Consider the following 14,010-nt stretch of genomic DNA (forward strand, 5'->3'; position numbering starts at 1 on the left):
ACCTTTTCATGTAGTGCATTCCAGATCACAATACCTCGGTGTGCAAAAAAATGTTTCATGTCCCTTCTGATTCTTTCGCCAATCATCTTATAGCTGTGTCCTCTGATTTCCAACCTTTCTGCCACAGGAAACAGTATCTCCTTATTTACTCTATCATAACCCTTCATGATTTTGAACATCTCTATCAAATCGCCTCTTAGCCGTCTTTGTTCTAAGGAGAATACCAGCTTCTCCAATCTCTCTACATAACTGAAGTATTTCATCCTTGGTATTCTAGTAAATATCTTCAGCATCCTCTCTAAGGCTTTGACATCCTTCCTTAAGTCTGGTGCCCAGGTTTGAACAATACTCCAGTTGCTGCCTAACCAGTGTCTTATAAAGAATTAGCACAACTTCCTTGCTTTAATAAAGCCAATGATCCCATATGCTTTTTTAAACACCTTCTCAACTTGTCCTGCCACCTTCAAAGATTTATGTACATACATCTCCAGGTCTCTCTGTTCCTGCACCCCCTTTAAAATTTAGTTTATATTGCCCCTCCATATTCTTCCCACCAAAATAAATCATTTGACACTTCTCTGTGGTAAATTTCATCTGCTCTGTGTCTGCTCATTTCACCGGTCTGTCTATGTCCTCCTGATGTTTGTTACCATCCTTTTCATTGTTAAATACATTTCCCATCACTTCAAACTTTGAAGTGATGCCCTGTATGCCCATGTTCAGGTCATTAATATATACTAAAAAGAGCAGAGGTTCGAATACCAACCCCTGGATACTTCTCTTCAGTCTGAAAAACAACCGTTCGCCACAATTCTCTTCCTTTTGTCCCTCAGCCAATTTCATATCTATGTTGCCACTATCCCTTTAATCCCACGAGCTTTTCTTCAGAAAGATTTTGAATACATTCAGCTTGCTTGAGGTTTTATTCATGCATTTTATTGTAGCATCAGAAGGTTTCTTTCAAACATCTGGCTAAACTCGAAAAGTTCAGAGTCTCCAGTTCAGTAAATTGAAAAATATGTAGAAAATAGGCGATGTCTGTTATTAGAATTATGTAACTTGACTTCTACCCTTTGTCCAATTTTCTACATTAGAAAATTAATAAATCTCTAGTAAGATAAAATGTGAGTTATCAACTACCATTATAAAGGAACACACCTCCACTATATGGTAATTCAGAGGAATCTTGTTCTTTCCAGGATAGCTAAGCAGTTGTGCAGCACTGTCAGAGAGAATAAAAATCAGCCAAGGCAAATTAAGGCGAAACAGAAATATAAACCCACAAATGTTCGATAGCATTACACGGAGAAATTCCACATGAAGTTGAATAATATCAATGACACAGAAATTGAAGACATTCTTGCACAGACCAATTTTAACAGTTCAAACGTAACCTTACCTCATCTAGTCTGCAGTTTTAACTTCAAGATTAATTACCAAACATTGAAGAATGAACTTAAGATAATGGACCAGCATCGAAAGCAACTGAAATTTAGTGGAGCTCCTTGTTTATAGTTAGCAGCATCAACCCACACATAATTTTGGAATGTTTGTTTTCTCTTCCATTTTCTTATACTTGCTATATCCATCATTTCTAATTTTATAGAATATTTTATACACACACACACATATACAGGCAGAAAATCACCACGACTTCTTCGACAGCACCTCCCAAAATCGTGACCTCTGCCACCTAGAAGGACAAGTGCAGCATGCGCATGGAAACACCATCCCCTCCAAGTCACACACCGTCCCGACTTGGAAATATATCGCCGTTCCTTCATTGTCGCTGGGTCAAAATCCTGGAACTTCCTCCCTGATAGCACTGTGGGAGCACCTTCACCGTACAGACTACAGTGGTTCAATAAGGCGGCTCAACACCAACTTCTTGAGGGCAATAAATTGTGGCCTTGTCAACGACACCCACAACCCAGGAACTAATATTTTAAGAATAGTCACGAATAAATCCAGTAGGAAATTCAGGAGCAACCTTTACCCAAAGAGTGGCAAGAACATGGAATGTATTACCACAAGGTGTAATTGAGGCAAATAGCATAGATGCATTTAAGGGGAAGCTAGATAAGCACATGTGGGAGAAGGGAAGAGGAGGATATGCTGATAGGGTTAGATAGAGGGGTGGGAGGAGGCTCGAGTGAAGCAATAAATGCTGGCCTTGCCAGTGACACCCACATCCCCAGGAACGAATAAAATAAAAACACATGCACACAAAACCTAATTTGTACTGTTGTAACTTTTTCACCTCAAGAAAATGTTACCGCAGTACTGAAAAGATGCAGACATTACCATGTCTTTCTTTCCTTCCAATGAGATTTGATGATACAGCGCAGATTCTCCTCAATAACGAGTCTCTCAACAGAGTGGCTACCAGGCATTACTGGACCCTGAAGGAAGAGATTACAAATATAGGTGTCAATCTTTTAAACATATATTTTTTTAATTTACCCTAATGTTCAGATTGTCCACGTAACCAAAGAAATAAAGACAACCAACAGTCAATAAATTATTGTACTTGAAATTATAACTTGAAGATGAAGCAATTGAAGTTCAACATAACAGCAATCCAATATCTGAACATCCATTAGATAGAAAAAACTAGCACCACAAAAGCATTTCAGTCTATCGACATAGGCTACAAAACAAATGTGTTCCAATAATGGGAACAATGCAATGCCAGGAGCGAGCTGCAAATATTGACATTTCAAGTATCCAAAAAAGAACAATGTTAAGTAAGTATGGTCAGGGAGAATGAATCACTAGCAGTATTGCAATTTATGCTTGGGATCATACAGTATTTCTGGGAACAGACCACACTTTGTACTAAGTACTTTGTGCGACACTGGATAAATTGATAAATTAAAAGAACTGTAAGCAGTACAGCCATTAGTAGAATCAAACAAGCAGATTTGCAGCAGTGATAAAATATCCTGGCCAACTATGCAATATCTGCTGTCGTAAAACTCTGTTGCCTGTATCCTAATGTACACCAAGTCCCTCTTGCCCATCACTCATGTGCTCGTTGAGCTGCATTGACTCCTAATCCACCAATGCCTCAAATTAAAAATTCTTGTCCTCGTGTTCAAATCCCTCCATAGCCTCATCCTCCCTGATCTCTGTAACCTCCTCCAGTCCTACAACCCTCCAAGAACTCTGGCACCTTACCACCCCCTTCGACCTAGCCTTCAGTCATCTAGGCCCAACCTCTGGAATTCTATCCTCTCTATCTCCCTCTTCAAGCTTCCTTAAAATCTACCTCTTTGGTCAAACATTTAATTACCTGACCTGATAGCCGCTTCTATGGCTTAGTCGACTTGTCTGAATGTGCTATTGGAAGCGTCTGGGGATATTTTACGATGTTAAAGGTTCTATATAAATGCAAGTTGTTGTAAATTCACACTTATTTAGCTGTATGGGGTCACTAAACAAAAACACTTAAAACACAGGAGTCTGACACCCTGTTTATGCTTAGACCGAGACTCCAGATCTGAACACCGCTACATCTCCTTCACAAAATATGTAAAGGATATTTTCTTTGCTTTGCAGAAAACTATGAGCCCTATTGGAGCAACTGCAACCCTCTTATATTTCAGCCTCATGGACATTCTTCACAGGAGCGTGGAAATCAAATGTCAGTGGGCCATTCGGCTTTGGGGCACTGCAAGCGAACCTGATTTGGTCTCCACCCAGTATTCATGCTTTATCAGCAAGAGTCACTCAATAATGAGTAGAAACACTGGGTGATTTTGCCCCGAGGCTGATAGGAACACCTCTGGTACCAAACTGGTAGCAATACGGTGGAGGAGGATTTCTTGGATTGTATTAGGGAAGGTTTTCTAGTCCAATATGTCGAGGAACCAACGAGAGGGCTGGCCATCCTAGACTGGGTGATGTGTAATGAGAAAAGACTAATTAGCAATCTTGTTGTGCAAGGCTCCTTGGGAAAGAGTGACCGTAATATAGTAGAATTCTTTATTAAGATGGAGAGTGACACAGTTAATTCAGAGACTAGGGTCCTGAACTTAGGGAAAGGTAACTTCGATGGTATGAGACGTGAATTGGCTAGAATAGACTGGCGAATGATACTTAAAGGGTTGACAGTGGATAGGCAATGGCAAATATTTAAAGATCACATGGATGCACTTCAACAATTGTACATCCCAGTCTGGAGTAAAAATAAAACGGGGAAGGTGGCTCAACCATGGCTAACAAGGGAAATTAAGGATAGTGTTAAATCCAAGGAAGAGGCATATAAATTGGCCACAAAAAGCAGCAAACCTGAGAATTGGAAAATTTTAGAATTTAGCAGAGGAGGACAAAGGGTTTAATTAGGAGGGGGAAAATAGAGTATGAGAGGAAGCTTGCTGGGAACATAAAAACTGACTGCAAAAGCTTCTATAGATATGTGAAGAGAAAAAGATTAGTGAAGACAAAAGTAGGTCCCTTGCAGTCAGAATCAGGTGAATTTATAATGGGGAACAAAGAAATGGCAGACCAGTTGAACAAATACTTTGGTTCTGTCTTCACGAAGGAAGACACAAATAACCTTCTGGAAATACTAGGGGACAGAGGGTCTAGTGAGAAGGAGAAACTGAAGGAAATCCTTACTAGTCAGGAAATTGTGTTAGGGAAATTGATGGGATTGAAGGCCGATAAATCTCCAGGGCCTAATAGTCTGCATCCCAGAGTACTTAAGGAAGTGGCTCTAGAAAAAGTGGATGCATTGGTGATCATTTTCCAGCAGTCTATCGACTCGATCAGTTCCTATGGACTGGAGGGTAGCTAATGTAACGCCACTTTTTAAAAAAGGTAGGGAGAAAGCACAGAATTATAGACCGGTTAGCCTGACATCAATGGTGGGGAAAATGTTGGAATCAATTATAAGAACATAAGAATTAGGAACAGGAGTAGGCCATCTAGCCCCTCGAGCCTGCTCCGCCATTCAACAAGATCATGGCTGATCTGGCCGTGGACTCAGCTCCACTTACCCGCCCGCTCCCCATAACCCTTAATTCCCTTATTGGTTAAAAATCTATCTATCTGTGACTTGAATACATTCAATGAGCTAGCCTCAACTGCTTCCCTGGGCAGAGAATTCCACAGATTCACAACCCTCTGGGAGAAGAAATTCCTTCTCAACTCGGTTTTAAATTGGCTCCCCCGTATTTTGAGACTGTGCTCCCTAGTTCTAGTCTCCCCGACCAGTGGAAACAACCTCTCTGCCTCTATCTTGTCTATCCCTTTCATTATTTTAAATGTTTCTATAAGATCACCCCTCATCCTTCTGAACTCTAACGAGTAAAGACCCAGTCTACTCAATCTATCATCATAAGATAACACCCCGTCATCTCCGGAATCAGCCTAGTGAATCGTCTCTGTACCCCCTCCAAAGCTAGTATATCCTTCCTGAAGTAAGGTGACCAAAACTGCATGCAGTACTCCAGGATGCGGCCTCACCAATATCCTATACAGTTGCAGCAGGACCTCCCTGCTTTTGTACTCCATCCCTCTCGCAATGAAGGCCAACATTCCATTCGCCTTCCTGATTACCTGCTGCACCTGCAAACTAACTTTTTGGGATTCATGCACAAGGACCCCCAGGTCCCTCTGCACCGCAGCATGTTGTAATTTCTCACCATTCAAATAATATTCCCTTTTACTGGTTTTTTTCCCCCCCAAGGTGGATGACCTCACACTTTCCGACATTGTATTCCATTTGCCAAACCTTAGCCCATTCGCTTAACCTATCTAAATCTCTTTGCAGCCTCTCTATGTCCTCTGCACAACCCGCTTTCCCACTAATCTTTGTGTCATCTGCAAATTTTGTTACACTACACTCTGTCCCCTCTTCCAGGTCATCTATGTATATTGTAAACAGTTGTGGTCCCAGCACCGATCCTTGTGGCACACCACTAACCACCGATTTCCACCCCAAAAAGGACCCATTTATCCCGACTCTCTGCTTTCTGCTAGCCAGCCAATTCTCTATCCATGTTAATACATTTCCTCTGACTCCGCGTACCTTTATCTTCTGCAGTAACCTTTTGAGTGGCACCGTATCGAATGCCTTTTGGAAATCTAAATACACCACATCCATCGGTACACCTCTATCCACCATGCTCGTTATATCCTCAAAGAATTCCAGTAAATTAGTTAAACATGATTTCCCCTTCATGAATCCATGTTGCGTCTGCTTGATTGCACTATTCCTATCTAGATGTCCTGCTATTTCTTCCTTAATGATAGTTTCAAGCATTTTCCCCACTACAGATGTTAAACTAACTGGCCTATAGTTACTTGCCTTTTGTCTGCCCCCTTTTTTTAAACAAAGGTGTTACATTAGCTGCTTTCCAATCTGCTGGTACCTCCCCAGAGTCCAGAGAATTTTGGTAGATTATAACGAATGCATCTGCTATAACTTCCGCCATCTCTTTTAATACCCTGGAATGCATTTCATCAGGACCAGGGCACTTGTCTACCTTGAGTCCCATTAGCCTTTCCAGTACTACCCCCCCCCGCCCCCCTAGTGACAGTGATTGTCTCCCACATTCCCGTGACCAGCAATTTTTGGCATGGTTTTTGTGTCTTCCACTGTGAAGACCGAAGCAAAATAATTGTTTACGGTCTCAGCCATTTCCACATTTCCCATTATTAAATCCCCCTTCTCATCTTCTAAGGGACCAACATTTACTTTAGTCACGCTTTTCCGTTTTATATATCTGTAAAAGCTTTTACTATCCGTTTTTATGTTTTGCGCAAGTTTACCTTCGTAATCTATCTTTCCTTTCTTTATTGCTTTCTTAGTCATCCTTTGCTGTTGTTTAAAATTTTCCCAATCTTCTAGTTTCCCACTAACCTTGGCCACCTTATACGCATTGGTTTTTAATTTGATACTCTCCTTTATTTCCTTGTTTATCCACGGCTGGTTATCCCTTCTCTTACCGCCCTTCTTTTTTACTGGAATATATTTTTGTTGAGCACTATGAAAGAGCTCCTTAAAAGTCCTCCACTGTTCCTCAATTGTGCCACCGTTTAGTCTGTGTTTCCAGTCTACTTTAGCCAACTCTGCCCTCATCCCACTGTAGTCCCCTTTGTTTAAGCATAGTACGCTCGTTTGTGACACTACTTCCTCAACCTCAATCAGTATTACAAATTCAACCATACTGTGATCACTCATTCCGAGAGGATCTTTTACTAGGAGATCGTTTATTATTCCTGTCTCATTACACAGGACCAGATCTAAGATAGCTTGCTCCCTCGTAGGTTCTGTAGCATACTGTTCTAAGAAGCAATCCCGTATGCATTCTATGAATTCCTCCTCAAGGCTACCCTGTGCGATTTGATTTGACCAATCGATATGTAGGTTAAAATCCCCCATGATTACTGCCGTTCCTTTTTCACATGCCTCCATTATTCCCTTGATTAGTGCCCGCTCCACCGTGAAGTTATTATTTGGGGGCCTATAAACTACACCCACCAGTGACTTTTTCCCCTTACTATCTTTAATCTCCACCCACAATGATTCAACATTTTGTTCATTATTAAAGATGAAATAGCAGCGCATTTGGAAAGTAGTGACAGGATCAGTCCAAGTCAGCATGGATTTATGAAAGGGAAATCATGCTCGACAAATCTTCTAGAATTTTTTTGAGGATGTAACTAGTAGAGTGGACAGGGGAGAAACCGTGGATGTGGTGTATTTAGACTTTCAAAAGGCTTTTGACAAGGTCCCACACAAGAGATTGATGTGCAAAATTAAAGCACATGGTATTGGGGTTAATGTATTGACATGAATAGAGAACTGGTTGACAGACAGGAAGCAGAGAGTCGGGATAAATGGCAGGCAGTGACTAGTGGGGTGCCGCAGGGCTCAGTGCTGGGACCCCAGCTATTTACAATATACATTAATGATTTAGATGAAGGAATTTAGTGTAATATCTCCAAGTTTGCAGATGACACTAAGCTGAGTTGCGGTGTGAGCTGCGAGGAGGATGCTAAGAGGCTGCAGGGTGACTTGGACAGGTTAGGCGAGTGGGCAAATGCATGGCAGATGCAGTCTAATGTGGATAAATGAGAGGTTATCCACTTTGGTGGCAAAATCATAAGGGCAGAATATTATCTGAATGGCGGCAGATTAGGAAAAGGGTAGGTGCAACGGGACCTGCGTGTCATGGTACATCAGTCATTGAAAGTTGCCATGCAGGTACAGCAGGCGGTGAAGACGGCAAATGCATGTTGGCCTTCATAGCTGAGTATAGGAGCAGGGAGGTCTTACTGCAGTTGTACAAGGCCTTGGTGAGGCCTCACCTGGAATAGTGTGTTTAGTTTTGGTCTCCTAATCTGAGGAAGGACATTCTTGAGAGAGTGCAGCGAAGGTTCACCAGACTGATTCCCGGATGGCAGGACTGATAGATATGAGGAGAGACTTGGATCGACTGGGCCTGTATTCACTGGAGTTTAGAAGGATAAGAGGGGATCTCATAGAAACATATAAAATTCTGACAGGACTGGACAGGTTAGATGCAGGAAGAATGTTCCCGATGTTGGGGAAGTCCAGAACCAAGGGACACAGTCTAAGTATAAGGGATAAGCCATTTAGGACCGAGATGAGGAGAAACTTCTTTACTCAGAGTTGTTAAGCTGTGGAATTCTCTACCGCAGAGTTGTTGATGCCAGTTCGTTGAATATATTCAAGAGGGAGTTAGATATGGCCCTTACGGCTAAAGGGATCAAGGGGTATGGAGAGAAAGCAGGAAAGGCGTATTGAGGTGATGATCAGCCATGATCTTATTGAATGGTGGTGCAGACTCGAAGGGCCGAATGGCCTACTCCTTCACCTTTTTTCTATGTTTCTATGTTTTCACCACTGGTTCAGTTAGGTCAGGTAGCTCATCACAGACCAACGTTTGAACCCGGAGCTTCCTGGTTGGTGTTGCTCAGCACTAGATCACACAGTGCATCTGACCATTAAACCAACAGGGGAGCTCTGTAAAACTGTACCAAAAGAAGAATGGGGTATGGGTAGACAATGGCATGGATGTTGCTGTACTAATTAACTTCAGGCTGATAGTATTCGTTGTTATTACAGGGTAAAACTGATAGCAAGGTATGGCACCTGCACATACGCAGTTAAATGCGGAAATCCGGAAGTTGCTCTCAGCGATAGCCTGCTCTTCCACAGCCTATGCTGTTGCAGTCTTTGCTGATGGAATCTGCACAGTGATCACCATAATGGCGAGTACTTAGGGTAATTACCCACTAGTCTTGCACTAAAGACAGATGAAAAAGTTAGGGCTTGTGCAATCAGGAGTGAGTGAGTTTTTAAAAAGGCGTAATAAATGATTGATTAATGCTCAACAACCTCTCCGGCCCTGAAACTTTAATTGTATAAGTGTGGAGTCTCATTTCCTCAAAAGAAAATTAAGGTTCATATTTTTTTTTTAAATTAGTAATTTGAGTTTTTCTCGTGTCTCTCCCTTAATCCCATGTGTCCCCAATCTTTATTTCACTTCCAGTACAATGATTTAAATGTAATTTATATTTATATTTTTTTTACTTCCTGGTTTGCAGTGAGCATCTCAGTGAGGATTCTTCAATCTGATTGGTTGAAATGCTTCCCTGCTCACAGATGCCACAGATCATCTGTGCATTGGGTCAGATGCCCAAAAACGAGAAATCTCCACTGACAAGCCCGCGAAAAGTCTCTGGGCAATCGTATGCGAGGTGAACGGTGAAGCCGTTCCATCGCCGCTCACAAGAAGATCTGGGCGAACGTTACCATGAATCAGCTTATCTAACATAATGAAATGTTAAAAATTGTTTTTTTTCTATCGCAAAATAGCAAACAGTATAAATGTAAACAATAATCTCCAAGAGGTGCCCCACAGGCTTCTTGAATTCAGCTCCTAAACGTTCCCTTCTCTGTACCTACATACAAAGCAATTCAGCACCTTCAAGTTTCCTGGAGACGGCTACTGCCTGACTGGCGAGTTTTGATCAATTAGAGAGCAGCTTTATATAGTTCCACCAGGATCAGCAATTTTAAGCAGCTGATATATTCTCTCCTGCTCCCTGTGGTGCTATAATGGCCCAGTCAGTTCTATCACACTGCCCCTGTTCACAGAGAAAAAGCATCTTTTGTGGTAGAGATTTTTTTCTGAAGATAACGTAATCTTCCTGGAGGTACTGTAATCTGAGAGAGGGGCAAGGGTGGGAGAGAAAAGATAGAAAGAAAGAATGCCTGTGCACAAGGGAGTGACAGTCTGAGTGTGAAACATAAGAAACAATTAACTAAACAAGACAGTTAGCAATTTCAGAAGGACAAAACGGGTCAGGAGATTAAGCAGATAAATGTCAGCGAAATTTAATGTGGAGGAATGTATGGTGACATATTTTGGGAGAAAGAACAGACGGCACATACGCTAAACGGTAAAACTTCAAAGGAATAAAGACACTATGGGCTTTAGATACAAAAACGTGGCTGGATAAGTTGATAAAAGTTATAAATATATATGTATTAAAAAAAAATGCAGCATCCATGATCCTAGGTTTTATAAATAGAGGTAGAGTGCAAAAGCCAAGAGGTAATATTAAATCTGTAGTTTGTCAGCTTGGGCTAATGGTAGTACTCTCACCTCAGTCATTAGGTGGGGGTTCAAGCCCCAATCCAGAGAATTGAGCACATAATCGAGGCCGACTTCAGTGTAGTAGAGGGAGTGTCATACGGTCAGAAGAGCCGTCTTTTGAATAAGATGTTAAACAGAGCCTGCCCTTAGTTTGACACAAAACATCGCATGATACTATTTGGAAGAAGAACAGGGGAATTCTCCCCGATGTATTGGGCCAATATTTATCCCTCAACATAATTGAAATAGATTATTTACTCATTTACCTCACTACTGTTTATAGGAGCTTGCTGCGTGCAAATAGGCTTTGGCATTTCCTACATTACAACAGTGACGACACTTCAAAAGTGCTAAATTGGCAGTGAAGCTCTTTGGGACATCCAACAGTTGTGCAATGCAAGTTTGTTCCTTTATACAAATGACTTGTTAGCCTGCAGTTTGAATACTGTACCCAGTTTTGGATGTATTATTTTAGGAAGAATGTCAAGGCCATGGAAAAGTGCAGAGGATATTTACCAAGATGATACCAGGGACAACTTTAAATCGACTTTTAATTCTTCTTTTTAAAAAAAAACTTGTAATCAATCTTAATTTTTAAACAATTGGGGAAACTTTTATAACCTATTATTGATCTACAACTTAGACTTTTTAACAACTTCAAACAAATTGGGAATTTTCATCAACTTTTAAGTTTTAAAATAACATTGGAAGTGACATTCCTAATGCCTGCTCCCCAACCAAGCCCCGGGCCATCAATGGCGGTATTCAGCGCTGAGCTTGCGGCCAACATTTCGCCGTAAGCAATTAGGCTTATACAACTGCGCCTGGTCTCCAGTTGTCTTGGACCCCCTTGCCACTGGACCAAGACGTTGCTCAGCTAAGCCCGTGTGGTTGCCGGTGTGCAGCGGCCACTCCATGTTAAAAGAACTCGCGCATAGGCACCTTCCACTTCGTCAGTATGAAGTTCGGGACCTGGAACGTCAGGACCCTCATGGACAATTCCAACAGCAACAGGCCGGAACTCCGCACCGCCATAGTTAGCCGGGAACTCAGACGTTTTAACATTGACATCACCGCCCTAAGCGAGACCCGGCGGGCAGGGGAAGGCCAGCTCAAGGAACAAGGTGGAGGTGACACCTTCTTCTGGAAATGGAAACTAGAGGCAGAACGCTGCCTTCATGGAGTCGGCTTTACCGTCAAGAATGAGCTGGTCGACCACCTCAGACTCCCCTTGTGGGGTTAACGAACGCCTCATGACTCTTCGTCTTACCCGATCCCAGAACCAATGCGCCACAGTCATCAGTGCGCACGCCCCTACACTCGGTGCATTGATGAGGCTAAAGAGGGTTTTTATTCCAACCTCGAGGCAAGCTTGTCCCGCGTCCCCACGGGCGACAAATTGATCCTCCTGGGTGACTTTAATGCCAAGGTCGGCAAAGACACAGCCCTCTGGGGAGTTGTGATTGGCAGAGAGGGTGTAGGGAAAGCCAACTCCAGTGGTACCCTACTCCTGACAAAATGTCTAGAACATGAACTCCTCATTACCAACACCCTGTTCCGTCAGAGGGACAAATACAAGGCATTGTGGCAACATAAGAATTAGGAACAGGAGTAGGCCATCTAGCCCCTCGAGCCTGCTCCGCCATTCAAAAAGATCATGGCTGATCTGGCCGTGGACTCAGCTCCACTTACCCGCCCGCTCGCCGTAACCCTTAATTCCCTTATTGATTAAAAATCTATCCATCTGAGATTTGAATACATTCAATGAGCTAGCCTCAAATGCTTCCTTGGGCAGAGAATTCCACAGATTCACAACCCTCTGGAAGAAGAAATTCCTTTTCAACTCGGTTTTAAATTGGCTCCCCCGTATTTTGAGGCTGTGCCCCCTAGTTCTAGTCTCCCCGACCAGTGGAAACAACCTCTCCGCCTCTATCTAGTCTATCCCTTTCATTATTTTAAATGTTTCCATAAGATCACCGCTCATCCAACGAGTAAAGATCTAGTCTACTAAATCTATCATAAGGTAACCACCCCTCTCATTTCCGGAATCAGCCTAGTGAATCGTCTCTGTACCCCCTCCAAAGCTAGTATATCCTTCCTGAAGTAAGGTGACCAAAACTGCATGCAGTACTCCAGGTGCGGCCTCACCAATATCCTATACAGTTGCAGCAGGACCTTCCTGCTTTTGTACTCCATCCCTCTCGCAATGAAGGCCAACATTCCATTCGCCTTCCTGATTACCTGCTGCACCTGCAAACTAACTTTTTGAGATTCATGCACAAGGACCCGCAGGTCCCTCTGCACCGCAGCATGTTGTAATTTCTTCCCATTCAAATAATATTCCCTTTTACTGTTTTTTTTTCCCACGGTGGATGACCTCACACTTTCCGACATTGTATTCCATTTGCCAAACCTTAGCCCATTCGCTTAACCTATTTAAATCTAATTGCAGCCTCTCTGTGTCCTCTACACAACCCGCTTTCCCACTAATCTTTGTGTCATCTGCAAATTTTGTTACACTACACTCTGTCCCTTCTTCCAGGTCATCTATGTATATTGTAAACAGTTGTGGTCCCAGCACCAATCCCTGTGGCACACCACTAACCACCGATTTCCAACCCGAAAAGGACCCATTTATCCCGACTCTCTGCTTTCCGTTAGCCAGCCAATTTTCTATCAATGCTAATACATTTCCTCTGACTCCGCGTACCTTTATCTTCTGCAGTAACCTTTTGTGTGGCACCTTATCGAACGCTTTTTGGAAATCTAAATACACCACATCCATCGGTACACCTCTGTCCACCATGCTCGTTATATCCTCAAAGAATTCCAGTAAATTAGTTAAACATGATTTCCCCTTCATGAATCCATGTTGCGTCTGCTTGACTGCAGTATTCCTATGTTGATGTCCCGCTATTTCTTCCTTAATGATAGCTTCAAGCATTTTGCCCACTACAGATGTTAAACTAAACGGCCTATAGTTACCTGCCTTTTGTAAACAGAGGCGTTACGTTAGCTGCTTTCCAATCCGATGGTACCTCCCCAGAGTCCAGAGAATTTTGGTAGATTATAACCAATGCATCTGCTATAACTTCCGCCATCTCTTTTAATACCCTGGGATGCATTTAATCAGGACCAGGGGACTTGTCTACCTTGAGTCCCATTAGCCTGTCCAGCACTACCCCTCTAGTGATAGTGATCATCTCCTCCCTTCCCACATTCCTGTGACCAGCAATTTTTGGCATGGTTTTTGTGTCTTCCATTGTGAAGACCGAAGCAAAATAATTGTTTTAAGTTCTCAGCCATTTCCACATTTCCCATTATTAAATCCCCCTTCTCATCTTCTCAGGGACCAATATTTACTTTAGTC

At 42.5% G+C, this 14,010-nt stretch overlaps 1 protein-coding gene across 1 annotated transcript in view; it reads right to left on the reverse strand.

The window, feature by feature from the left end:
* The window catches only part of LOC139264372 (nuclear cap-binding protein subunit 1), a 95,760-nt gene that overhangs the window by 38,450 nt on the left and 43,300 nt on the right, over window positions 1–14,010 (reverse strand). The window contains exons 9-10 of the mRNA XM_070880713.1: window positions 2,305–2,402; window positions 1,159–1,222 (exon numbers count right to left, since the gene is read on the reverse strand). Of these exons, the coding sequence (XP_070736814.1) occupies window positions 1,159–1,222; window positions 2,305–2,402 (162 nt within the window). The remainder of the gene's footprint in view (window positions 1–1,158; window positions 1,223–2,304; window positions 2,403–14,010) is intronic.

Source organism: Pristiophorus japonicus, chromosome 1, assembly GCF_044704955.1.
Source record: "Pristiophorus japonicus isolate sPriJap1 chromosome 1, sPriJap1.hap1, whole genome shotgun sequence".
Taxonomy (NCBI): Eukaryota; Metazoa; Chordata; class Chondrichthyes; family Pristiophoridae; genus Pristiophorus; species Pristiophorus japonicus.